The 27857-nt window shown below is 44.8% G+C and overlaps 1 protein-coding gene across 1 annotated transcript; it reads right to left on the reverse strand.

Moving 5' to 3' along the window:
- Positions 1-3709: 3709 nt before the first annotated feature.
- Positions 3710-27784, reverse strand: LOC142490789 (zona pellucida sperm-binding protein 4-like). The gene is made up of 11 exons (XM_075593210.1): positions 27592-27784; positions 26317-26438; positions 25759-25945; positions 23253-23408; positions 21235-21422; positions 20382-20479; positions 19797-19924; positions 18950-19139; positions 18717-18867; positions 17236-17343; positions 3710-3925 (listed from the first exon to the last, which is right to left on the reverse strand). Exons 1-11 carry the CDS (start codon positions 27782-27784, stop codon positions 3710-3712), a joined length of 1737 nt encoding a protein of 578 aa, XP_075449325.1.
- Positions 27785-27857: the final 73 nt, after the last annotated feature.

Here is a 27857-nt window from a genome sequence, read left to right on the forward strand (position 1 = left end):
CAAGTAAGATGTCATCTGCAAACCTAGACATTTTATAATGTGCTGGACCTATTTGAATACCTGTAATAAGATTATCTTCCCTAACCTTTTGCGCTAATGGTTCCATAACCATAGCAAAAAAAAGAGGTGAAAGAGGACAACCCTGTCTCGTCCCTCTAGAAATTAAAAATGTATTTGTTAAAGACCCATTAACTAAAACCTGAGCATGAGAAGTTTTATAATTGGCTAATATGAATTTGATAATGTTAGGACCTAATCCATATTTGAATAATTCTTGTTCCATATAGAACCAATCTACTCTGTCAAACGCTTTTTCTACATCCAAAATGAAAACTACTGAAATAATCTCATGTTTTTTTAGCATACTGAATCAAATCTACATTTTTACAGTTGTTATCAGAAGTTTGACGTCCTAAAATAAATCCAGATTGATCATTATTAATAAATAAGAGCAGGAAGCAAGTTTTCTAGTCTCATGGCTAATATTTTAGTAAATAATTTAGCATCTAAATTAGGTAAAGCAATAGGCCTATAAGAGGAACATAATTATGGATCCTTATCTGACTTAAGAAGTAAAGAGGTTGAAGTATCCATCATAGATGAAGTAACTTGTTCAGAAACTAGAAATTAATGAAAAAGATTAGTTAGATGAGGTGCAAGAAGAAAAGAGACATTTTTTATAAAAAGATGCAGTATATCCATCTGGGCCTGTGACTTTGTGCATCTTTAAAGTTTTAATGGCTTTAATCACTTCTTCCTCTGATATTGGACACTCCAGTATTTCCCTATCCTCCGAAATCTGAGGTAGTGAAATGAAGATATAAGAGACAAATTCACTTTTCACTAGTATAAATTTTTTTTTTTATAAAAGTCAAGAAAAGTATCCCTTTTGAATTTATCCTCATATGATTTCTGCCCTCTAAAATTGGTTAGTTCAAGCAATATCCTACATGTGTTTTTTTTTTTTTTTTAATCAGTTCTGTACTATGAGAAATGTTTCTAATGTAGGAAGCATTTCCAAAGTGACAGCCCCCTTCCCCTTCTGATAGACTCTGGGTCTTGAGCCCCGCCCTCTCTCTAGCAGTGCACCAATTGTATTTAGTAACTGCCCAGGCAATCATATTACAGGACTGCATTGCCCACAGTGTTGTGCAAGAACTGAATTAAATAACCCTGAGCAAGTGATCAATTACAGGAGAACAGATCGATCTGCAGCTTAGCTATTGACTTGTCAGTGTGCAGATTGTATTGATGCACATACTGTATTGAATGGGGGAATTTTTTTTTTTCAAGTCAGCTTGAACTGCAGCTTTAAATTTATGTGCTAGTAATGTGCTAGTAATCTTTCTGGTGTATTACCTTTATTATAAAAAAAAAACAACTGTTTGGTATACATAATATCCCTTTCTATTTTGTCTGACAAAAGCATGTTGAGTTTACTTCTAATCTCAATTATATGTTCCAATGTAAGGGAGGAGCCTGATTGTTTATGCTCCATTTCAAGATCCAATAATTTCTTTCTAATATTATCTATTTCAACTTTTTTTTTTCATTCTTGAAGATAAAGAAATTAATTTACCTCTAATTGCTGCCTTAAAGGCGTCCCACACATTAGTAGAAGAAGTATCTTCCGGTCTATTTAAATCAAAGTATGAAATTAAATCCCTTCTAATCTCCTCAAATATTTTTGTCTTAAAGTAAATTAAAACCCAATTTCCAGTAAAATGTCTTTGGTGAAACCGGATCAATCTTCAACACACAATATGGGAGCATGGTCTGATACTGAGATACAATCTATATTTGCATGTGTTAACAAATGTGAGGCTTGACTGGATATAAATATATGGTCGATCCTAGAGTAGGTATCATGAGAAGAATACAATGTATAATCTCTACCTGTAGGATTTTACATACTCCATGAATCAATCATACCCAATTGTTTTTATTCACTCACTGATAGTACAGCGTCTGAGTTATCTTTTGTGGTTTTCAACGGAGATCTATCCATTAATGCATCAAAAGCTAAATTAAAGTCCCCACAACAGATCCCTTCCATAAATTGTGCCATAATGGGAGACAGGTCATGAAAAAATGTATTTAACCTGTTTTGATAACTTTGGTGCACAGTATGAAACTAATCATGAAGTGTGTTACATGGTAAATTCATTGGTTGTGGGAAATCAATTTCCTTCAAATTGTAAGCTTGTGTTCCTCTTCATAATCCCCACATCTACTATTTCCACTCAGTAGCTACTGTATGTCACCACTGTCAGCAAACGGGTGATTGGTTTGTTCTTAGTAAAGATGTTACTATGGTAGCCAAGCAAGTGTGTTCAAGATTTCATAGTTAGTACAGATACCAAATATGAGTCATTGTGTTCCTTTGTTCACAAATTCTCCAGGACAGGGTAGATAATTTGTATAGATAACATTGATTGAGTCACCACATGTAGAAGACTTTATCGAGGTCTAGGTGGAAATGCATGTGCTACTGGCACTGAGAGCTGATCGTAATTTAAGGTCCATAATGTTTAATAATTTATAGTTATTCAAGACAAATGAAATGTCAAGAACATGGTGAAGTTAGGTGTTATCAAATGCAAAATATTTTTCCCAGGGGACTAATTGTCATCCATTAAGAACAGCAGATTTGCAGGTGAAGAAACAAGATATTTTAATGTCTGTGTTTAATGCACAGCAGGGCTCATGTGAGGAAGCTGGTTAAATCCATTTCTTTTATACATTTGTTTAGTTCTTAGCCATTTAGTATCACATAAATGAAATTTACAATAGTGTCGCTAAAATATTGTGTTTTCAAATACTGTAGACAAATAGTCAGTACAAATATAATTTCTCTGTCTACGTTCCTCCTATGCCAGTAAAAGACGAATGGGGAATTAAGCCTGAGTCAGTTGGAGTAAGACAAAACTTTTAACTAATCGGATTCCATTCGCCCTTACAAGGCTCCCTGCTCTCCTCCGCACAGCAGTTATTTTGTCCTATCAGTTAAGGGAGTAATTGCTTCATCTGATGCCCCAGGTATGGAACTATAGACGGCACCAGTGCAGCCTAAGTCCAAAAGGCAGGATATGCCTATACGATCTGTCAGATCCTCTGTGGAGAGTCCTCATGTTGGTAGATATAAACAGTTGTGACAGGGTAATGGTGCAGAAACAGGCGCTAAACACTGAAAGTGGTCACTAACTATAAAGTGAAAATTATAAAAATGCAATAAATCAAAGGTGAAAGTGAATTGAGTGACATAAATAGTGCCAAATAACGCGATAAAATTAAACGTTGCAACTCCCTGCTCGGACCCTCTGGCAGGGACTGTCTTCACTGGTCCCCAGAAGGTAGATATATTTTCTCACAACCCAGGGGGAGCATGTAGGAAAAAACAACAAGAAACAGCAATCTAAGGGCAGACAGAAAACTTGTGTGTGAGTCAATTCACAAGATGTCTTGGCTCATATGTGCAGCCGACTCACAAGATGAAGGTGGTATATGGGCAACAATAGGTAACTGGAATATATGCGATCTTCTATACCCAGATGTTGATACACTACAACTCAGATACCAATGCAGTGGTGAAATGCAAGGACAAAGAATATACCCAAAGTGCAGATCAATAGTAAAAGGGTAAATCATTTATATGGGTTAAAAAAATGCGCACTTACAATAAAATTGTGTTAAAACAGCATGTATCACTTCATTGGTGAATAGAGGATAGATCGAATATTGCCGTGGCTCTCTCCGCCGCCACCGTTCTGTGTCCGGTGAGCTCTCCCGCGCTCAGCTGCTGTTTTAACACAATTTTATTGTAAGTGCGCTTCAAAGGTTTTTCTTCTTCTGATTTTGTACTTATGTATCTTGATTGCCCACCCTGAGAAGATGATTGCTTTGGTACATCCCCATTCATTTTGTACTGGCATATGAGGGACGTAAAGAGAAAAGTGTAATTATACTTCCAGATTTACGGTAATTCAGTTTCTTCTAGTCCCTCCATGCCAATACCAGGTTTCCTCCCTGGAGAAATGTTGTGTGTCCCCGTTATGTATTCTCCATCTCTTTCTAAGGCCAAGTTCAGGGTGGCTGCTATGGACGCTTGCGTCCGTGTGCGCCTCCCCCGCGTGCTCCTGCAGCCCGTGGATCTGTGCTCAGGCTGCAGGAGTTGGGTCGCGGTGTTTGGGGGTGTGGCGGGACGAACGTGTCACGGAGCTAGTTTGCTGAACCAGCTCACGTGACGCGAGTGCCGCCCCAAATATCATGTTGTGTTGTAGCGGCAAAGTGTAGCAGCGTCAACGCTGCACTTTGCCGCCGGTGGAGTTTTCAGTTTGAACACTCCCACCGAACAACACGAACTTGCGATGGACCTGCGCGCATCGCGTAGCAGCCACCCTGAACTCGGCCTAAGCAAGACGGATAACTGCTTTGAGGAGAGCAGGAAGGGAAGGGCTGATGGAGCCTGATTCGTTGAAAGTTTTTGTCCTGCCCCTAACTGGGCAAGGCTTAATTCCCCATATGTTTTGTACTGGTGTGGACGGACTAGAAGAACTGGAATTAGCATACATTATGATGTATAATTCCACTTATTCAAGATTGAGTAGCCACATTTGTATCACACTTTTCCAAAGTTGAATGCTTTATTACAACTCAGTCAGTAAAGTGAGTGGAAGATTTACGATGATTTATTGACATATATAATTGGCGCGATATAACCAGTGATCTGGTGTGGATTTGTAAAATTATTACATTAAGATATATATGAAATCATGTAACATGTTCATGTCACTATAGTTATTTTCAGGCTGCCAAGCTATTTTATTTACTTCGGTGCCACGAAAGAAAAGAACTGCATAGCTGACACCTATGGAGACAAAGTGACTAAAAACTCACCAAGTTTATGCCTTATTTATATGGCATAGAAATTGTTATTGCATTAACTTTAAAAGAATAAAGTATGGTGGAAGGAGGAAAGGCTCTATAATTTCAGATTCTCTAATATAAAACTGCATGGAATTGGCCTGGTAATCAAAGTATTTTCCTTAGCTCTCAGAATTCTGCATCTCTTGCATCCACAACGGATCTCTTCTATACGTCTACCCATGTCTCCTATTTATAAGGATGAGTGGGCTGCCATCTACTGGGTAGATTCAAACTAAACATTCAAGGTAAACAAACTGTGTGCAAGTGGTCTTTATTCATTGTCACGGGAGGCCAGGTTTATCAACACCTTTTTTATACCGGGATCATTGATTGAGCAAAGCAAGGAGGTAAAATAAATTATAATTTATTTCAGGAAAAGACATACACACAATGTAACACAATTTACAGGGTTAACACACTTACTGGGAACGGGGTAAACGAATAAATCTACCCTCTAAACAGAATTCACAAATATGACCTCTGTAGGAGCCCTTTTCCTTGACCGGTAGGTACTCATGAAAGTCCTGGAACTGATTTCGGCATGCAATGCCAGCCGCGACCGCTGCGTTCTCAAAAGCAGGACTTAGAAACATTTCGGAGTTGAAAATCCTTGAAGCCGGCTCGCGTCTATTCAGTACAGAGCATCTTTGAATTTCCCGCTGATGGTTTGGCGCTTGGAATCTCCCTCTCTCATTGGCTGAAAGGCTTCTTATGGGGTTCAGGTGTCCCATTCACAAACCTCTACAGCCTATGAGAGCATGGGAATTCCTCTACCAGGCAATCACCGATTTGCCGGCAAGGTGGGTACCTTTTCTCAGTCTGTCAAGGGGCATGCGCCAACCTGGCACCTCTGCCTCTTTACATACTGAGCCCACCCGCTGTCCAGGCTCCGGCAAATGGTGGCCGGATAGCCCTGTGTTAGCCCAGGATGCGGGTACTCAAGCAGAGCTGCAGTACCCCTCCTGTTCTAACACCTTGGCATCCCTGAGGCTTTCAAGTCAGGACTCATCATAGACCGATAGGCTTGGTAGCCATCTGGTCTCTTGGAATCCATGACTCGGAAATCCCACCGTTCATTCACAGGTTATCAGTACATATACCTATTAAATATAACTCTTTAATAAAATATACTGTGTCCTGTCTTCTGTGCGGTAAAGATGTATAAGTCCCTATTCTGGTGTCAGCGATGGAGTGAGTATATATTACCTACAGCAGGCCTGCCCAACTCGTAAAGTGAGAAGGGCCGAACTGTTCCAAGGAAAAAAAAATTGGGCCGCACGGGTTAAATCATCATCATCATCATCTCTCCTCCAGCACCTCTCCATCATCATCAACCTCATCTCCCCCAGAACCCCTCACTATCAACCTTTATGATACTCCCCTTCTATCTCTCATACCCCCATCTCTCCCCCTCACCCACACAATACCCCCCTCCACATCAAACACACAATACCCCCTCCACATCCCCCCAGTCCATTCCATGTCAGCAGCCCCCTCCCCCAAGTCAGCATCCCATGTCAGCATCCCCCCATGTCTCTCTTCCCTCAATATAACAGTCTCTCCCCCCTCCCCTAAATCACACCCTCTCCCCCTCCTCTCAATGACTCTCCCCCTCCCCTCAATATGACACACTCTGCCCTCCCCTCAATATGACACACTCTCCCCCTCCCCTAAATCACACCCTCTCCCCCTTCTCTCAATATGACTCTCTCCCCCTCCCCTCAATATGACACTCTCCCCCTCCCCTCAATATGACACACTCTCCCCCTCCCCTCAATATGACACTCTTCCCCTCCCCTCAATATGGCACTCTCTCCCCCTCCCCTCAATATGACACTCTCTCTCCCTCCCCTCAATATGACACTCTCTCCCTCCCCTCAATATGACACTCTCCCTCCCCTCAATATGACACTCTCTCTCTCTCCCTCCCCTCAATATGACACTCTCTCTCTCCCTCCCCTCAATATGACACTCTCTCCCTCCCCTCAATATGACACACTCCCCCTCCCCTAAATGACATGCTCTCCCCCTCCCCTCAATATAACACTCTCTCCCCCTCCCCTCAATATGACACACTCTCCCCCTCCCCTCAATATGACACTCTCTCTCTCCCTCCCGTCAATATGACACTCTCTCTCTCCCTCCCCTCAATATGACACTCTCTCCCTCCCCTCAATATGACACACTCCCCCTCCCCTAAATGACACTCTCTCCCCCTCCCCTCAATATGACACACTCTCCCCCTCCCCTCAATATGACACTCTCTCTCTCCCTCCCCTCAATATGACACTCTCTCTCCCTCCCCTCAATATGACACTCTCTCCCTCCCCTCACTATGACACTCTCTCTCTCCCCTCAATATGACACTCTCTCTCCCCTCAATATGACACTCTCTCTCCCCTCAATATGACACTCTCTCTCTCCCTCCCCTCAATATGACACTCTCTCTCTCCCTCCCCGCAATATGACACTCTCCCTCCCCTCAATATGACACACTCCCCCTCCCCTAAATGACACGCTCTCCCCTCCCCTCAATATGACACTCTCTCCCCTCCCCTCAATATGACACTCTCTCTCTCCCTCCCCTCAATATGACACTCTCTCCCCTCCCCTCAATATGGCACTCTCTCCCCCTCCCCTCAATATGACACACTCTCCCCCTCCCCTCAATATGACACACTCTCCCCCTCCCCTCAATATGACACTCTCTCTCTCCCTCCCCTCAATATGACACTCTCTCCCCTCCCCTCAATATGGCACTCTCTCCCCCTCCCCTCAATATGACACACTCTCCCCCTCCCCTCAATATGACACACTCTCCCCCTCCCCTCAAAATAACATACTCTCCCCCTCCCCTCAATATAACACTCTCTCCCCCTCCCCTCAATATGACACTCTCTCTCCTCAATATGACACTCTCTCTCCCTCTCTTCAATTTGACACTCTCCCCCTCCCCTAAATGACACTCTCTCCCCCTCCTCTCAATATGACACTCTTTCCCCCTCTCCTCAATATGACACTCTCTCCCCCCCTGCAACTCACATCATACCCCCCCTGCAACTCACATCATACCCCCCCTGCACCTCACATCACTCCCCCCCCTGCACCTCACATGTCAGCAGCCCCTCCCTCACATGCCAGCAGCCCACCCCTCACATGCCAGCAGCCCACCCACCCCTCACATGCCAGCAGCCCCCCCCTCACATGTCAGCAGCCACCCCCCCTCACATGTCAGCAGCCCACCCCCCCTCACATGTTAGCAGCCCACCCCTCTCACATGTCAGCAGCCCACCCCCCTCACATGTAAGCAGCTCACCACCTCACATGTCAGCAGCCCACCCCCCTCACATGTCATCAGCCCACCCCCCCTCACATGTCAGCAGCCCACCCCCTCACATGTCAGCAGCCCACCTCCCCTCACATGTCAGCAGCCCACCCCCCCTCACATGTCAGCAGCCCACCCCCCCTCAAATGTCAGCAGCCCACCCCCCCTCAAATGTCAGCAGCCCACCCCCCTCACAGGTCAGCAGCCCACCCCCCCTCACATGTCAGCAGCCCACCCCCCCTCACAGGTCAGCAGCCCACCCCCCCTCACATGTCAGCAGCCCACCCCCCCTCACGTCAGCAGCCCACTCCCCCTCACATGTCAGCACCCCCCCCTTCACATGTCAGCAGCCCACCCCCCACCTCTGCACCAGCCCGTTTTTCACACACCCCCACCTCTGCACCAGCCCGATTTTCACACACCCCCACCTCTGCACCAGCCCGTTTTTCACACACCCCCACCTCTGCACCAGCCCGCAAAACCCGGGGGCGGGGGGGGGCGGGCGGTGGAGGAGGGTGGGGGGATGAATCGCCGCCATTTTTTCCACCGCGGGCCACACAGAGAGGCCAGGCGGGCCGCATGCGGCCCGCGGGCCGTATGTTGTGCAGCCCTGACCTACAGTCACTAGCCTCATACTTGGCACACTTTAGAAAAATAATTTTTAAAACTTTTACCCACATGAAACCACTCTCCGCTTTATCACTTAGCTGGAGTGCCCCCTTAACCCCTATACTAGGTGCAGGGTATCTGGGCACCACTCTTTATTCTAGGGACTCCTCTGTCTACTAGGGATCCTGTGGATGATAGTAGGTACACATTAACCCCTTCATGCCTGGTTACCTTGTCTGGAAGATGCTGCAGCAGGAATCCTGGCGGTAAGTTGTAATAGCGTTTTCAGAGTTTGCCCGGAGAAATGTGCTTGACTGGATCAGAGAATATCACCCGGATCCAATTTCTGGGTTATCCCATAACTCTGGAACCCCGATACGTAGCCATATTCTCTGAAGACCTTCTCCGACAAACCCTCTCTGAAACTTACAGCCAACAAATCTCCCTATCCCAGGCAAGGCAAAACACACAGAAATCTTTAATGTTGCATAATTTACAGTCTCCATATAATGCATTTAGGACATCTGGGTCCAAGAGCTGACACTCGAGGACCCCAGCACACGGATCAGGGGTAACCAAGTCGGCTGAACCTTTATTAGTGAGCCTGGTTAACCCCTTCACCGACACACACTGTCAAGGACACGGCCTAAAACCTCTCCTTTCCCCTTTATTTCCTTAACACCTAGTTTTAGCCTACCATTGCCATTAGTACACTCTGCTCCTAAGAGGGACAGCATAAAGATTATGTTAATACAAAAGCGCCACTGAGCCTTGTCATTCTCTTTTCTCCACCCCCCCCCCCCCCCCCCTCCCTTCTGAACTGATCTGTCTGCTGGCAAAAGGGTTAAAATACACCACCTAAGTTCCTGCTGCTTTGAAGTCGTTCAGTTAGGGATACTACTTTATGGAGCAACTACTTTATGGAGCACCTAGAACAGACATTGGAAGCGTTACTTGATACATGGTGGGAATCTTGTCAGAAAACCTCACACCTCAATGTATTTCACACAGAAGGCGCTGCAATTACTGTGCCTCTTGATAGAAATACAGGTCCAAAATGTGCAAGTGTGTGGAACACAGCAGTCCAGTCTGTACAATAGGTGGGTAGGTGGGGGGGGCTTAGGAGGTTGGGAAACCCAGCATACAGTGACAATTCTCTGTACTCACAGGGGAGTATTCAATATCTGAATCTGCCAACCTCACCCTGAACCACTGCTGCAGAGCTTAGTGCATAAGCCCCACAATCATTAACATGTCTTTATTGGAAGTCAGCATTATGTTGATGAATTGTAAGAGCAGCAACATTTCAAGTTATCAGGATAAGCTTGGCAACTCCATCTTTTTGTGATATTTATTGCATCAATGTTTGTGCTGCTACAGCACCTTTGTCGTCAGGTTAGGAAACAGAACAGTGAAAATAAAAATACAAAAATTTAGCTTAAAAAAAAATAAAAAATTATATATATATAATTTCGCCAAACATTTTAGGTTCTGCCATCTCAGACTGAGCTTTTTCCATTCTCTTACTGGAGAAACACAGTGGGTGCAAGTTCTATCCGTAGCAGATGCAAGTTCATGTGATAAACATTTAAATGGCAGGCTGAAGCATCATCCTAGAATGTTGGTCTAGAACTGGTATGAAAATGGACATAGAAATCTTGGGTTACTAATGTAATGTGCAAGATTTAGTTTTCCATTCTCAATCAGTCCCCAAACCCACATGATTCAGCTAGTAGTCTGAATTTCCCTTGGTGCAGTCATTAAACAGATTTCTGACGTTTTAAACAGATTGCTTCTTTTGTGGACTTGCACAGGTCACCCAATTAATAGGAAACTCCCTACAACACTGATCTTAATTATCCCACTTATGTGCCAGTGTTCCCATAAAAATTTTTTTTTTTTTAAAAAGTATAAAATACTACACACAAAACAAAGGTCACACACGTGGTGTAACCAGATGCCTAGACAAACCAAAAAAAAAAAAAAAAAAAAAAAAGCACTTAGGTAATCTCAAATATAAAAATCATTTATTATGTAGCACAATACATGATACCAAAACAATCCATAGCCTATCGTAATTAAAACATTTCAAAACTCAAGATCTAGCAGTATAAAGTCCCATCCTACATCTATGAGCCAAAATGCTAGTCAGTAAACCAGAAGCTACAGTAGATAAACTCGTCCGTACACAAACGAGTCAGTATAACAACTAAAAAAAACCTGAGACATTAAAGGGAAATTTCCCACCTTCTTAGCACTTTATACAATGTAGATGCAATACCGCTTACGGCAGAAGGACTGGCTGCAATTCAGATACAGATTGTCTTGCTACAACATTTGTACTATATTATGCATTTTGTGCTCATTTAAATGGTCATTTTTTTGCTATACCAGAGCAATATCCTGTTTTGTGAATGTCACACTGCCTCACTTGTTAATACTGCAGATAAAGTCCAGCTTATCTACATTTCATTGACCAGAGAGTGGAATGCTTTGTTATATTAGATGTGTACACTGGTACTTCACCAATGGGAGTGATTCTGATTTGAATTCACCAACAGTCTTGCTGCTACATTGCCTCACGTGAACAGATGTAGGCTGTTATATTAGACATATGAACGCACTTATTACAAGTAGCAGCGCAGACACTTTTGTATTACTAGCTGTGCATTTTGGCTCCTTATTATAGATGTTACCCTTTGCTGCTAGATGTCGACTGGTTTGTAAATGTTTTTTTTATGGATATGGATTGTTTCACCAACCTAAATGATCGATTTATATGAGATACTCCCGGAGTGCCCTCGGTCATTAAGGTTTCTGGTTATACTACAGTACGTGTGTGACCTTCGTTGTGTGTAGTAGGTTTGAAACAGGAGCAGAAATTACATTTAGATGTAGCCATGCCTGGCTATTAATTGGCCCTCCCTGATATGCAAGCCCTGGTAACAGTGCAGGCAGTGTCAGGACCAATCCAGTGTTTCTCACAACACAGGCAGCTCCCTTGAGTGACAGGGGTTGAAATGGGCTAAGGCCTGTGTTCTGTCCAATCCTGGGCTCAGACCTTGGACCTTCCTCCTTGGTACTTAAGGGGTTGCACTTCCTAAATTTAGTTAGGATGTCTGTCTCCTCCCCCCTTGAGACAGGACTCACCGAGGTGCTCAGGTCTCTGGATTCTGCTGTCCCCCCTCCCCTTGGGAGAGTGGGGGTAAATTCCTTACCAATGATTATTAGGGAGTCAGGGAAGAGATGGGACTGCCCTTGGCCAGGGGTGGACTGCCCTTGGCCAGGGGTGAACATCTAGGGACCATTCTAAGATTGGTCTTCAATTGACTGTGGAAGCAGATACAGGTTTTATGCAGAAGGAGAGAAAAGTGTTCCTGTTAAACTAAACTCCTGCCTGGCATGCAATCTGGGGGATTAGTGCACATGCGCCTGCAGGGATTGCCTTCATTTTACTGGAGCCTGCATGAGAAAGACCAGTCATCTACCCCAGAACAATGGATAAGTGATAATAAGTGCGCAGCTAAAGCAAGTAATGTGAAACACATAAATTATTAATATTAACCAAGGATATAGACCCTGATGCCAAAAATTAGACAACCAGTGAAGAAAGAATATTAAACACAAAACCGTATTTAACAGGCGTCTGCAGCTGATACAAAGAGTGGCTCACTCTAAACACTAGGGAAACAGGAAACAAAACAGCGCAAAAACGCACAAAGTAAATAAAAATGATCTATCATTAAAAAGGTAAGTAATCTGCGTACATCAGATAAGTAGGGTAAAAGCATGTACTGTGATAAACACAGAGGTTACCAATCGGCAAGTAGAGGTGATGGTAGTGAAGGATCGACACAGCTCATCAGATGGTAACTCCTCTCAGTCCTGGCACCGAAGACCCGTCTCTAGGCTTGGCGTCGCCTCAGTCAGGAATGGGAGTCCTTGTGATGGTATGGTCACAGCCTCGTGATGGCTAGTTTGAAATGTCCTTTGATGATACTGCAGAACAATACAGGGCTCCGGTAGAGATCTAGTGTGCACGGCATCAGTTGATGACATCACAGGTAATTGCGCAATCTCCTCCACGGAGCATCGCGCACCCGGAGCTTGAAACCGGTGTCAAGAGTGTATGAAATTCACACAGCAGGATCACAGGCTATAACGGATCAGTATTAGAATGATAGTCCAATGCGTTTTGTACCGCTAGAGACGGGTCTTCAGTGCCAGGACTGAGAGGAGTTACCATCTGATGAGCTGTGTCGATCCTTCACTACCATCACCTCTACTTGCCGATTGGTAACCTCTGTGTGTATCACAGTACATGCTTTTACCCTACTTATCTGATGTACGCAGATTACTTACCTTTTTAATGATAAAAATTATCTTTATTTACTTCACTATGTGCGTTTTTGCGCCGCTCTTTTGTTTCCTATCTACCCCAGAAGCCTGTCCTAATGTCCCCACTACCACCATTGGACAACTCAGCATCATGTAAGCCAGTGGGGGGGAAACACCGTTACATAGATACAAGGCATGTGCCTGCTGTTAGGACAAGAGATATTTAATATTGGATAAGTGTTTTGTTTTGGGTTTTTTTAAATCTGGAAACTACCATTTATTAATCTACAATAAAAGTGTACATTCAATAGTACACCCACTAATTTCTACAAAGCACCTCTAATATATAGTCCCACAGACTGAGGCCATTACTGCCTAGGATATTTCTTACATGCCCAACTGTTAAAGCATTTTATTTGGATAAACAATTATAGATAATTTAGTGCATCAGCATAAATTACTGCCTAGGGGTTGAATTTAACCTCATATGCCAAGCCCTAGTGCAGTGGACAAGACACTAAAGTTACAATAAAAGGTTATTTTTATTACGACATCATTACAAAAGTCAATGCATGTTGTCGCTGAATATACTTCCAGAGCCCGATCACACTCACGATCACACACGTTACACCTACGGCAGCGGCAATCCCAACCCATTCCATCTTCATTGGAGAGACTGCATGTCGCGAGCCTGCAGTGGGAGGAAAGTTACAAAATGTTATACAAGTCATTTGTGTAACACGTTATATTACGCTGTGTTTTTCAGCCAGGGTTCCTAGGAGCCCTTGGGTTCCCTACAAGTTCTGTTAATTTGAAAATTGTACCAAACAGAAGAATTTGGTTGGGGGGGGGGGGGGGGGGGAGGGGTTAATCAGAATTTTACTTAGAGTTAAAGTGAAAAAAAGTTTGGAAACCACAGCTCTACTGGTAACATACCTCTTAAAGAAGCTTCTTCTTGTTTCAGGGTAGCCTGAAAATCTACAGGTCCACAGGAAGACACCAAGCTCATATCTGGGTCATACACAACCTGGTTTGCAGATCTTTTCCCTATTGAGACAAATAAGTGGTTGGGGGGAGGGGGGGGGGAGGGGGGGGAGGAGGATCATAAATCCTGATTCTACAAGATGAGTACGATGTAAAGTTGTTAATACTTTAAAAAATGTCCATCGAAACAGTCAGAATTAAGCAGGGATTCCTCAACTTTGTATGATCAGTTTGAATCCATATTAAGTACTCCCTGAATGTCCCATCCCCCTTTCGATTTAAAGTCTTAAATATTTATGCAATGGTTTTGAATAGAGTAAATCACTTTTGTAGTAAGGAATGCAGTTGCTGAAAGCTACTCCTTAAGTGACAAACTGAGCAAGTTTAGCCTCCAATACTGTATGGGGCAGTCAAGCTCTTCCTTTTACTGAATATTTGGGTGGCTTGAAACACGCAAATATTTTAAGAAGCCCCATGTAGCAAACAGTGAGACGGAAAGCTTTACGTCCCTGTCCGATACAGTAGCAGAGCCCTTCAAAGTTAGGCTAAGGCCCCGCTCCCAGAGTCAGCGCACCTGCGCTGCTGACAGGCGGTGCGCTGAGATACACAGACCGCGATCTGCGGTCTGTAGGGAGCGGGAGCCGGAGCGGGAGCCGGGCGGGAGGTGGGAGGTTTGATCGGGAGGTGGGCGGGAGGTGGGAGGTTTGATCGGGAGGTGGGCGGTTTGACAGGGAGGGGGGGCGTGGCTTGAGCGGAGGGACCCGCTACTCTCCCCCCCCTCCCTCCACGGACTCGGGCTGGAGCTGGAAAGTAAGCACACACACACACGCACACACGCACGCACGCAGGCAGGCACTCACGCACTCATACACACGCGAGCACACACAGGCAGGCACTCATACACACACACACACACACACACACAGACAGAGGCAGGCACTCACGCACTCGGGCACACACATAGATAGGCATGCACGCACACACACACACAGAGAAAGGCACTCACCTGCTGTCCCTCCACACTCCTCCCCGCTCCCCGAAGCCTCTCCTCCTCCCGAAGCCTCTCCTCCTCCCGAAGCCTCTCCTCCCCATTGGCTCATAGCCACACACGTCACGCGTCAACGCTAGAAAACACCATTCTCTGGTGTCTCCAGCGGCTGACGCGCTACAGCGTGTAATCAGCTGTGCAGCCAGTGGGGACCGGGACCGGCTCGCGAGGATTCCCCTGCTGGTGGGGAACTCGCGACCCGCCGCCCGCGCCAACGAGCGCAGCGGGACCGAGGCCTTACTCAAGTTTGCAAGATGAAGATTCTGTACCAGGTGTGTAAATGAAGAACCAGCTATCCATCAGATTGCTCCACCAATTAAGTGTGGACTGCAATGGGGTGCTGAATAATTTAAGGGTGCAGTTCTACTTTGTTGGAAACATTACAAATTAACTGTAGCAAAATAAGCCCCAGTCATGTAATAGTACAGTGGTGTGCAAACGGGGGGGGGGGGGGCGCAGGCATTTGCAGAGATCCCACGCTGTCCCCCCAGGGATTTTAAGTAAATGCCGGGGGACCACACAAGGCCTCTAAAACCTCTACGTAAAGGGATTCTGCTGGCTTTAGCACGAGCAACGTGCATCAAATGACATCATGGTTGCTATGGTAACGGCCGTCACAACCCACCGTGCGAGGGAGGGGCGGCCAACAGAAGGCAAAGGGGGCACCAAAGGGAAAAAAAAAAAGTCTGTGCGCCCGTGAAATAGTGCACACATGAACAGTGCAGCAATTAAGGTTTTCAACAAATTTTTGTACATTTTCTACAAAGGCAGCACAGTTGAAATTTTTTTCATATAGATGGAGCCAGGTCCCCCCTTACCTCATGGCCTGCGGGAGGGGGACAGCTGCAGGGGCTATCAGCAGCACTGCGAGAGGCTGCAGGGGGACCTGGGTTTTCCAGTAGAGGCTGCAGCTATTAGTGAGGAGCTCTGCACGGATTGATGGCCATCTTGGTCCTTCATGCATGTACAATGGCATCGTTGCCGTTGCTGCAGTGTAAGGTAGTGCAGTGGCCATTAGGGGCTGGCTCCATACAGGACTACAAGTCCCAGCAGCCTCTAGGGCTGCTCATGTGGACAGACAGCCAATAGGGCTGCAGGGATCACGGCCAGCTAGGGGGATACATTGGGCGCGCTCAGCACACCATGCCAGTTGGAAGAGAAGTAGCAACAGAGCAGGTAGTGTCCAGGGAGCTGTGCTTCCCTGGTCTAGTTTGCCCCTTAGGCCCCAGTTAGGCTCTGAGTTGCTACTAGCACTGTAGAGAATGTCCTAGATAGGGACACTTCCTCAGTAGCAGCATAGTGACAGGCACAGCAACTGTGACAAGACGCCATGCGGTGACCTGCGGCCTGTGACAAGACCACTATCACAGTAAGAGACTCTTAAAGGTGACACTCCAATGGGAGTTCACCCCACGCAGATGTGGATGTCTTTGTTGGATCAGACCGATTCTTGTATGATCTGGCGGTACCCAGGTACTGGAGTACCCGGGAAGGTATCACCTATGTGCACCAACAGCCACACACACATTCTGTGGGTAACACACCTTGGGTGGGGTGGGCTGGACTCTGGGTTGTTAGGTGCCATGGGCACCTAAGAACTTTGAGGGGGTCTCACCAAGGTGGCAGTATTGTCTTGGAGTACAGTAACAAGTTCTATGTTATCAGTAAAGAACTTGTTATTTCACCATGTATATTTATTCTTTACTGTGTGTTCCTGGGAAGGGGTTATACAACTGTGCTTGTATAGCTCCCAGGTGGAGGCGCCGTCATCAGATCAACTGTTATCACCCCAGGCTCCCTGCAGCAGAGGAACAGGCCTCCCATAAGCCACTCAGGTAATGCACCATACATAGTTTCCTTAGACACGGGTGATAAGGTGGCCACATACACTGCTTCAAATTAGACTGAATTGCACCATTCAGTATTTACCATTTAACATTAATAGAAATCCCTAAATGGAAGTACAGAGCAAAAGATCTTAAACTAATGTGCTGGTTTTAATTACCCAGCAGTAATAACAGAAAATGTCATTCTTACTTCTTGGTGAGCAAGCAGTGTCACACCTCTGACCAGCAGAAGGAACACAGACAGAAGCACTGCAATGGAAATATACCTGCAAAGAAAAAATACTTTAGGTTATTTCCTTATTTAGGAAATGTTTTAGCATCACTCCAAGCAAACAGACAATGTTTATTCATTGTTCTCATTCTACAAACAGGGAATTAAATGTCATGGTGTTTCTCTTCCTCCATCCCCCCCTCCCCCCATATCGCAGATAGGGGCCATTACAGGGTGTGTGGTGCATACCTGCAGGTAAGAGGGCAAAGTTGTCCACAATGACTGACACAGGAACAGGCTTCTGGGGTTCATACCCCACATAATACGTAGCAGTGCAGCACCTCCATCTGCCGTAGGCTCCAGGAATATGGAGATGATCTCCCACAGTAGAACTTGTACTCTCCCCCAGTTAGATCCCACACCAGGCCGAAGGTATATTGCAAACAGGAACGGTTTATTACTACAGTCTTGCAGTAATACACAGCTACTCAGCAGTCTTCTGCCGGTTACAGTCTCTTTACTCGCAGCCATCACTGGAGATGGTTCCTGGACTGTCACTACAGGCCAAGGCCACCTGCAGCAGTCCTAGCTCTTCCCACCTCCCTAGCGGAGGCAGAGGAAGGATCACACTCACTCCTCCCCGCAGGGAAGAGCACATGGGTAGGCCCCATCTCAGGCTCCCAGGCATGTGACCTTCCTTGGGGGGAAGGGGGTTTGAGAAGGAACAACCTCCAAATTTTAGGGCTTTAGGGCAGTCCTGTGCCCTTAAGTACAGCAAGAAGGCAGACACCCCTGTTGTAGCTGGGACAATGGATGTGCCACCCTCTGCTGTTACTCAAGTGTAAAACCAAAAGGTGAAGGGGGAAAACCCCATACCAACTATTGGCAAGCCTGTTAATACCAGGCTTTACTGCCAGCCCATTGGGTAGAATAGTAGCCAGAGGGTACCCCGCTACATAAAGAATCCATTACCCTACAATCTGTACCTCAAGTCAGGAGTGCGCAAACAGGTCCCGCACTCTTCCAAGGCATTTAAATTAAATGCCAGGGACAGCGCGAGGCCTCTGTACTCTATCCTACCTTAGCTCAAGACACGTTTGTGGTGACACAGCATCAAATGACCCCTAGCATCATTTGACGCTTTAGGAAGGCAGGGAGTTTTAGACTGCCAGTATCCAATGGGATCAAGTAGTCTATAGCAATTACAGTCAGACAAAACAGCCACTCATCCCTTGACACAAGCAGATTATATAAATAGTGGTTTCACAAGTAAAATGGATGAAAGTATTGATACTGACAAGAGATTAAGTTGTGCCAAGAGCCCCATGCTGCTTCCTTATGCAAAAGCAGTCTGTGCTTAATGACAAGGTCTTCATTGGTTTAACAGCACCTCTTGATCTAAGGAAGTGTAACGCAAGCCAGTCCTACCTCTCCATCCAGAGCTTGTTGAGAGGCCGAATCCACAAATGTGAAAGTGCTCACAATAAATCTTTTGTAGTAAGATGGGAAATCTAGCCTGGCTGTGGCAGGGTCAGCAGAAATTGGTTGTGTTAGGTAATTGTCACCAGCAAATGGACACCTGAAAAATATATTTATATATGAGAACTAAATACTAGCTTTATTACCATGCTACAGTATTTAAACTTCTCAACATTACCCACCCATCAAGCAGCAGCAGCCATTGCATTTGCTGAAATGGATCAGATGCCGGGGTTGCCCAACACTGATGAAGCATCAATACCAGTTGTGGGTCCACCCTCTGCAGAATTCGGACCTCCACAAACACAGGATCCCGAAGCAGCTTCACTACTGGATAATCCACATCAGTGTAGTATTGATTGTAGAGAGTATCTGAAAGGGATAAGCACATTTAGGTTGCCATTTAGAGCAGCACCTTTAAGAGTAATCACGATTAGTCTTTATTACAGACATTGTATTATATAATATATAGAAGCTCAGATACTGAACACAATAGTTATATTATTCAAAGGGAATTTGTCTGGAGTCACCTGGCTTTAACCCCATATGCAACTCTGCGTGTTAAGTCACAGAATGTCAATATTATTATTATTATTATTATTATTATTATTATTATTATTATTATTAGCATTTTTCGGCCATGGTTCACATGCCGTCCATGGGCGTCATGGAGCTGGTTCGCCCTCATTGGGCAAACCGCTCATGTGATTGGCCTGTTATGCCAAGAAACCAGTTTGAACGGATTCCTTGTGCAATGCGTGCCCCCTCCCGCCGCATGGACACGAACACCAAATTAAGGCAGCCTGTTCGCTCAGCGTGCGGATGCAAGGTCTGCGGTACCATGGCCCCAGCCTAAAGGGCAGGGACTCTATGCCTGTATAACCATGTGCACAGTCAGTGCAATAAGAAAACACAAATACAGTGCAACATTGGTTGAGCAAAAATAATGTGCAGTATTTCAATGAACTGCACAAATGCAGCCATGTAAGATCTTGGTCACTGCAAGCACCTTAAACATTGCCATGTTACCTTTAGCAATCCTCATCTCCAGGTTTAGAGGTCCATAACTAGAGACCCCAGGTGGTGGCGTTAGGGTGAAGACAATAACAGGGACAGGAATGAAGGCGCTTGAAGCCAGACTGCAGCGGACAGTTAACCTAAGAAGATTTTGAAACAGTTTGTTAACCTACAAAGATCAGGTCAAGAGATTCATACACAATGTTTGAGGTTGAAGCAACATGAAACCAATTACCCTATTTTGGCTCGTCGTAAACGTTTTTTTTTTTAATGTACAAGTTTGGGAGGTATATGGAGTTAGGAATGTGGAAAATGAATTGCCACATCTGATTTCAGCTTTAAAACAGATCCCTGGAATTATAATGCTGTATAAGTGCAGGAGGTTGTGCTACTCGTCACTGTACAGGCAGATACAACCAGGGTTATTGTTCCTATATTGCAAATAAAGCTCTTAAATAAAAAAAGGTAATATTGGCTAGTAATCATTTCAGGAAGGGCTGAAGCCAGTGCTCAGCCCCTTAATGGTATTGATCATGTTTTTGGTCAAACTGCTCAACCGGCACATACAGAATCAGTCCCTAAAGATACAATACTTACTTGAAAGAGCTATCCCTGGTGATAGATGATCCCTTCCATGTTTGCACTGCCCTTTGTGATAGAATCTCATTCTCATATATTACATAATCACCTACAGCCTAGTAAGAATGAAAGAGACTGGATTTAGCAGAGCTTGGCGATTAGTTTCTGTGGAGGCCACCAACCTAGACTGAAAGATACAGCAGCTAATGCAGATCACATCTAAATTTTAGTGGGGCCGTGCAGGTAGGGAAACATTATGGGGGCTGCACAAAGTGGTTAGAATTAACACCTTAGATCAGTATGTACAGTATGCCACAATGTGCCTCGCCCACTTTTTCCAATTGGTTGGAGAAGCAGGATAAACTAATCAGTGATGCATTAACAGTCGGAAATTCCTGAACACAAAACAATGTATTGTTTACTGGGTATTATGCCACTCTACATTATATATTGGTCAATCCATCTGTGCAGGGAACATGTTAATAAACAGATTGATTTCTCGTAGAAAAAAGTAATCACTTCGGTTTTAGGCAAATGTGGCTTAGAAGAGTTTTATGGCAGAGTTGTATTTATTGGGATTAGAGTGTTAATCCAACTCCATAAATCCACTGTAGAGTTGGTTTGGATCCATTATGGGAAGTTCCAGCACCAAGTACAGAGCTGCTGTGCATGCAGCAACATCTGTAGAGTTTCAGGCACAACAGGTGCCCTTTAGAGCAGACAAAGCTGTTCATATTTAAAAACAGTTTCACTTTGTGTCTCTTAATGCTAGTGTTTCTCAAATTAAGAGGTTGCACATTCCTGTTTAAGATTGCCAGCCTCAGTTAAGAAGATGCACATATCTACCAATACAATATGAGTGCACTGAAACCTGAAAAGTGGTCCCACAGGAAGAGAGTGGAAACTGGAAGAGAAGGAAGACGCTGCTCTCTGCCGTTGGTGTACAACCTGAGCCAGTGCCTCGGGTCAGTTTCACAGAGCTCAGGATAAGAGGCGGTGCGGTCAGGTCCTTTGAAATTGCTACAGAGAACATCCCATCAGGTGTGCATTGTGCAGTCACTGCAAGACAAAACCATGTTTTAGTTATGACCATATTAACCGCCTCACACCTCCATTATATCACACTGGTACCTCAACTCATTTAAGAGCCATACGATCCTGAAAAAATGTATTTTAATAAAAAACTGGTTCTGGGGTTAACGTAGGGATATAGATACTGTATACTGAATATTCCCAAGTAGATGAACACAGAAGGCAAATAAGGTGTATGATACATATACACCTTATTTACCTGCTGTTCGCCAGCCTGCTGTGTTGTACATCTACTTGGGAATATTCAGTTTAGCTTGGTATTGGCTTATATGATTCAGTTGGGCACTGTCTATATACGGTGTTGCATTATATACTTTATATCATATATCACTAGCCATACCCATTCCATCAGGGCTATCAACATTACAGCAGGGTTCCTATTGTGGTGAATTATACTATCTGGGAGTCTACCTTATTCGCTCCCCGTGGTGCCAGTTCTCTTACCATGAATAGGTGAACTATACACATTTATGGTCACAGGCTTCCTTCATTTAATTCAGAACCTGTTACAATTACAGTTCTGTGCTTTATACATCATGTGTTATTGATCTGAGGTCTGTTTTTACAGAGGCGTCCCAACAGTGTATTAGTTAATCAACAGCCTATACCAATTATGAGCCCAGTGTTTGCACCGATCTGCTACTAGAGATCTGCTTGCACGTACTTGCTACTACTTTAGTTTTCTGATCTAGTGTTGAATCCACGTTTGTACTACTCAGTATCAGTCTCCATTTACATCTCAGGTGTTCCGCTTTACTTGCAATTAGGTTGTTTTTTTTGTTTTAACCATGTGTAAGCATTGATCTGTTCCTTAGATCTCTGCTCACACGTTCTCTCACTGCCCGTTAACCCACTTGGCTTCTTGCCATTTCATTAGTGCTCAACTCAAACAACTACTGACTCTTAGCAGCGTCGGGCACCTTTATTCATGGTACTAGAATCTGGCCTCTCCCCCAATTGTAATATTTCCTTCACTGAAGGTTTTATTTAATATAGCTGGTATATACTCCATATTACCTTATCCAGCACGGTCCTGGATCCGGAGTCCACTTACTCCATAGTGGATCAAGAGTACGTAATTTAATTTGTTTTTTTTAATGCCCCTTATTTTATTTCATGTTGCTAAGAAATTTCTTTTAATATTGGCACATCATCCATAGGGTGACAGAGTGCCATCAATTGGGTTTCTTTTCCCCCCCTAGGTTTGCTCATTATCAGTTACCCAATTAGTACCACCACCCCCTCTCAATCACCTATTTAGCAGATGCAGGAGTCCCTACATAGTATATCCTGGATTACAGTTTAGTAAGGGGTTAATATTAACTCAATGAAAGTACCTTGCACAGGAGAAAGGAGTTGGCTAGAGTTGCTGTGTGTATTAACCCCGATTGCATATCCAAGTCATGTTCTCATTTTTATTCTGTTTGTGACAGATGGTATATGGGGACGAATTGAGGGGAGATCTTATTCATTTGAGGGACCTTTGCGAAGGTTAAAAGTGGGCCAGTTTGCAAGCTATTTATTAACCCTTGTCCTGTATGCAGGTCATGTGCTCACAGGTCTGACGTATATGACAGTCATTAAGGAGGCAACTCCACCACAAACCCAACAACCTGGTATATCTCATTATACCCATTCGTTTGGAGTCATTACTCAGAGTAAGATTAGAGGAAAATTATATGGTTGGGTAGTTATTACCCACACCAGAAACATTGTTTTAAGAATTATTTATAGTATAACTGGGTACCAATTTATGCATCTTAATGATTAGATAACACGTTACAGTATGGGGCTTACCTTTGTTACCATAATAGCAGGGCTTGATTAGGTCACTGGAATCATAGCAACATCCTTGACTCTGGCAGAGGTCTTGGCTGATGGGTGCACCACCACAAAGTAGCCTGTCTGCTTTCTGGATGGTTGTACATTGGCTTGGGCTTGGAGCATCCATGGCTGGAAGGACAAATGGGAGAGGGAATTCAGGATCATAAAACCAGAAACAAGGGCTTAATTGCACAGTTCACTCACAGCATGCTAAAGCCTAGGTTGTATTGTATTGTATGTCTTTATATAGCGCCATTAACGTACATAGCGCTTCACAGATAATCAAATAAATAACAGATCATGGGAATAAGTGATTTAGATGTAAGGGGGTCACCCCCGGTTCCCCTGATTTTCCTTTGCCCCCTGCCTTACCCCTGTGGCAGTGGGGGAAGGGGACGGCGACTTCTCCCGGCGGGCACCGCCCTCTTGGTTTTGGCGCGAGCTTCGCTCATGCGCAGTAAAGATCGCGCACGTGGTCCCCATAGAAAAGAGCTTTGCCAAGGACTACAATTCCCAGCAGTCTCTGGGGACTGCACTTTCACCCTTGTCACAGGCAGCAATGAAGCCAATAGAGCTGGCAGATTCTCATGCTGCAGAGTTGCAACAATGTTGTGTGCAGACAGGGTTTTTGTCAGTTGCAGCACGTTGCAGAGACCGGAGCAGCCCAGGGAAGGAGGTAGGGTACAGGAGTCAGGGATTCCCTGTACTAGGCCAGCACCCCCAGGGCCCGAGATAGCTCAGCTCCCCAGTAAGGTGAGTGTTGCCAGGGACAGCCCTCAGGTTAGGGACCCTGCCACTTACATTAGTGGGAGCTGGGAAAGAAAGGTTACAGAGAGTTGGAGTCAGGGAGCTGTGAGGGAAGGAAGGGTGCGGGGAGCGAGTGCAGCTCCTGCCCCATATAGGTACCTACACCCCAGGTAGGCCCCAACTCCCCACTAGTTAGTGGGTAAGTGCTGAGGGAGGCCCAAGATAGGGACGCTGCCCTAGGGGTGCTGCCTTGTCAGAGTCACGGCTGTTAGTGCTGTGAGGTCTGACAGGCAGGCACCTTGTTGCGCAGCACGTTGGCTGCAGCATCCAGTGAGCTACAGCTTGCTGCTGTAGGCGCTGGGACTCGTTAGGTCTTAGTAAGTACAGTCAAGGCTGGGAAGAGTTAGGGGAGTGGGGCAGGTTATTAACCCCGGTAGGCCTCTAGGAGTTTTCCCCAAAGCCACTTTAGGTTGCGGTACCACAGGGACAGGCCCTAGGTTAGGATTCCTGTTACGTTAGTACCAAGGGTTAGTTAGGGACTCAGCGGACGCTGCGGTTCCTGTAAAGCGGTTCGGACCCACGTTGGGGTCCGCAGAGACTATTCCAGAGGGAGACCGCCCTGGCGGTCTGCGTACAAAGGAGTTCGGTTGGAGGATCAGACGGATTCATCACACGTCTGACCCTTTGCGAAGCCAGTTGCTGATCCGAGTACCGGAGTGCTCGGCAGGTACCATACAGTCATAAGTGCACCAACAGGCCCCTTAGTGTAACTGTGACTGCGCAGTCACCCACGTTCTCTCCAAGAGTGCGGGACATTGGGTGGGATTCTCGGGACACTGGGTGGGATTCTCGGGACACTGGGTGGGATCACCTGGTGTTGGGGAAGCGTCCTGCGCGACGCCGTAGGTATCTCCTCTAGAGAGGGACACAGGTTATGTAAAGGTATTGCGTGATATGTTGTATTGCTTGTTAGTAAAGTCACTCGTTAATATATATATTCCCGTGTATGTGATTATTGTATTGTCCTGCGAGGAACCACTCCCCCTCTGGTGGGAGCCATCGCAGGTGGAGGCGCTGAATTGAGTGGGTGGTTACCCCTGGTATAGTTGCCCCGGGTTCCCCGTGGCGGAGGCTCGGCCCTCCTGCGAGCCAACAGGTAATGCACCACACCTATGGTAACACCGTATGTTCCTTGCACCCACATCAGATCTGCGATTGGGGGGGGGGGGGGGGGGGATATCCGTTACATAGACATTAAAGTAACATTAAGGAAGAGGAGTCCCTGCCCCGAGGAGCTTACAGTCTAATTGGTAGGTAGGTAGAACGTACAGAGACAGTAGGAGAGAGTTCTGGTAAGTGCGTCTGCAGGGGCCCAAGCTTTATGTATCATGTGTTCAGAATATCCACAGTGCTATTCGTATGCTTCTTTAAGCAAGTGTGTCTTAAGGTGGGTCTTAAAGGTGGATAGAGAGGGTGCTAGTCGGGTACTGAGGGGAAGGGCATTCCAGTGGTGTGGGGCATAATAGGTTGCATAATATAGAACAGCAGGTCAATAAGTGACTCAAAAAGACAAAATCTGTTGCATTTGCCATCAGCAAGCTATTCTATAAATTGCAGCTCAAAATACACAGCTTTGAAAATATGTGACCTGCGAGGTGAGTGTGAGAGTGAGAGATATATATATATAAAACTGGTTAGCAAGTATCAGACATTAAAATGTCATTTTTCAAACCTGGCATGATAGGACACCTCAGCTCCTTTGGCTCCGGGATCTTCCATGCCCCATAATCATCTTTAGAAGAAACACCCACGGTCATCATATGGTTATTGTTCTGTGTGAAGATACTGGACGAGTTAGATACATTGCTATCAATTGTGTTAAATATAACTTTCCAATTAGGCCCAATTTGCTCTGCAACCTTAGAACATATGAACCCGAGATCGTAGTGTCTAATACCCCCCAAACTCTTGCTGGGATTATGGTGGCCACTTGTGAACGAGCGCGAGACAGCACGCACTCCTGCAGCCCAAGCACTCTGTGAACTTGGCTGCAAGAGATTGTAGACGCAAAGCAGGGGCATCACGAAGCTGGTTCACCCTCATTGGCTGAACCAGCTCATGCCCACACACAAATTTTAATCAAATGTCACAGTCAAAGACTCCAGAGAGACATACGTTTCAGACCCCTAGGTCTTTTCTCAAGCTTAAGAAAAAACCTAGGGGTCTGAAACATATGTTTGCCTATTCCAGAATCATTGGGTCTGGACCCAGAACGGACGCCCATACTCACCCTCTGACTAACATAGCATCCCTCATATGTAGTAGCAATTATTATAGACCCATCGGATTTCTGTGTCAGAGTTGTTCCACAAGTCGGATCGTCATAAAACGCCTGCACCTTTCCTTTATTATCTTTAAAGAAAAAGAAAATTAGTTACTTTTCAATTATTGATAACGACCCATTAAAAAAAAAAAAAAAAAATTATAATAAGCGCTCGTCTGGGTCTTAAGTGTCATCCCTTATGAAAACAGTTACGCATTTAGAAAAGGATCACTTGTCACAAGACTTTACCTATGTTGCCTAGAAACTGCTATATTTGGACCAGGGCTGCTACAGTTCCCATGGGTAATGCTGGCGTTATTCATTCTAAAGGACATTGCATGATCTTTTCCTAAAAGGTATTAAAGCAGCAGTTCAAGCAATATCCTACATTGTTTTCACTAAAATCAGTTCTGTATTATGAGAAAATACTTGCAGCATTTAAAAAAAAAAAAAAAAAAAAAAAAAAAAAAAAAAAAATTATTTTAAATTTAAAGACATTAAAAATGTTTCTAATATAGGAAGCATTTTTATTTCTATAGAAACCATTTACAAAAGTCACAACACTTCAACTTCCCTGCCCGCTCTCTAGAAGTGCACCAATTGTATCTAGCAACTGCCTGGTCACATGTTCATACAGATCTTTGCATTCTGGGTAATGTAGTCCATCAAGAACTGAATTAAATAACCCCAGCAAAGCGATTGATGACAGAAGAAAGGACTGACCTACAACTTAGCTAATCACTGGTCAGTGTGCAGATTGTATTGATGCACACATTGGAAAAAATAAATGCATTTTAAAAAATGGCAGCCTGAACTGCAGTTTTAATCTCAAAGCAGTTATGGATCAGTAAACAAGTTGCAGAATGAAGGTTATATTTCTTAAAGTCATTCCTCCATCAATTGATACACCTGGTGAATTTTGTAGCATCTACCTCAGCCAGGAAGTTTCAGTGTCAAGAACATATAAATCTTCCTTCACAATACCAGCAAAACAAGACTAGCTAGAACAAGGACTTCCAACCTGCTTATAAATCAGTATGGCGAGGGGCAGTGTAACATTGAATAAAAACCAAACTGAAAAATGAACTCACCCTATGGGACAAGTACCTAAATATGTGCAACATTGTATGTCAAAGTCTCATTCTGTCTTAATTACCTACAAGACAACCATGAACAGCCCAGACAACACCAAGTAAATTGCTCAAAGTACTGTATTATAACCAAGACACATCTGATACTCACCCAGAACAGTCACCTTGGGAGCTGCATCACCTAATAGGCTTTCAGGAATTGTGTACTGCATTCTGTTCTCCTGACAATCCAGGCCAGGTTCTCCAATGAATTCTCCATTCAAAACACTGGTCTGAGCAAACACAAAGAAACAGAACACCCAAACCACTCCTAAACCCAACTCTTTGCTCCTAAAACCAGCCATCTTCCCTGAGAAGAAATCAAGTACTACAAAACTCTACCTCCTCTAGGTGGGGAGGTTTTATACTAGTGAGGGA

Source organism: Ascaphus truei, chromosome 3 (assembly GCF_040206685.1).
Source record: "Ascaphus truei isolate aAscTru1 chromosome 3, aAscTru1.hap1, whole genome shotgun sequence".
NCBI classification, from domain to species: Eukaryota; Metazoa; Chordata; class Amphibia; order Anura; family Ascaphidae; genus Ascaphus; species Ascaphus truei.

What these genes read in the sequence shown, in the direction of transcription:
- LOC142490789 (XM_075593210.1), bottom strand. Translation starts at nt 27,784, where the DNA reads ATGGCTGGTTTTAGGAGCAAAGAGTTGGGTTTAGGAGTGGTTTGGGTG. An exon ending in TCCCAAGGTGACTGTTCTGG is followed by an intron (nt 26,439 to 27,591) that starts GTGAGTATCAGA and finishes TTTTCTTTAAAG; the next exon opens with ATAATAAAGGAAAGGTGCAG. An exon ending in TGGCTGCTGCTGCTTGATGG is followed by an intron (nt 18,868 to 18,949) that starts GTGGGTAATGTT and finishes TATATTTTTCAG; the next exon opens with GTGTCCATTTGCTGGTGACA.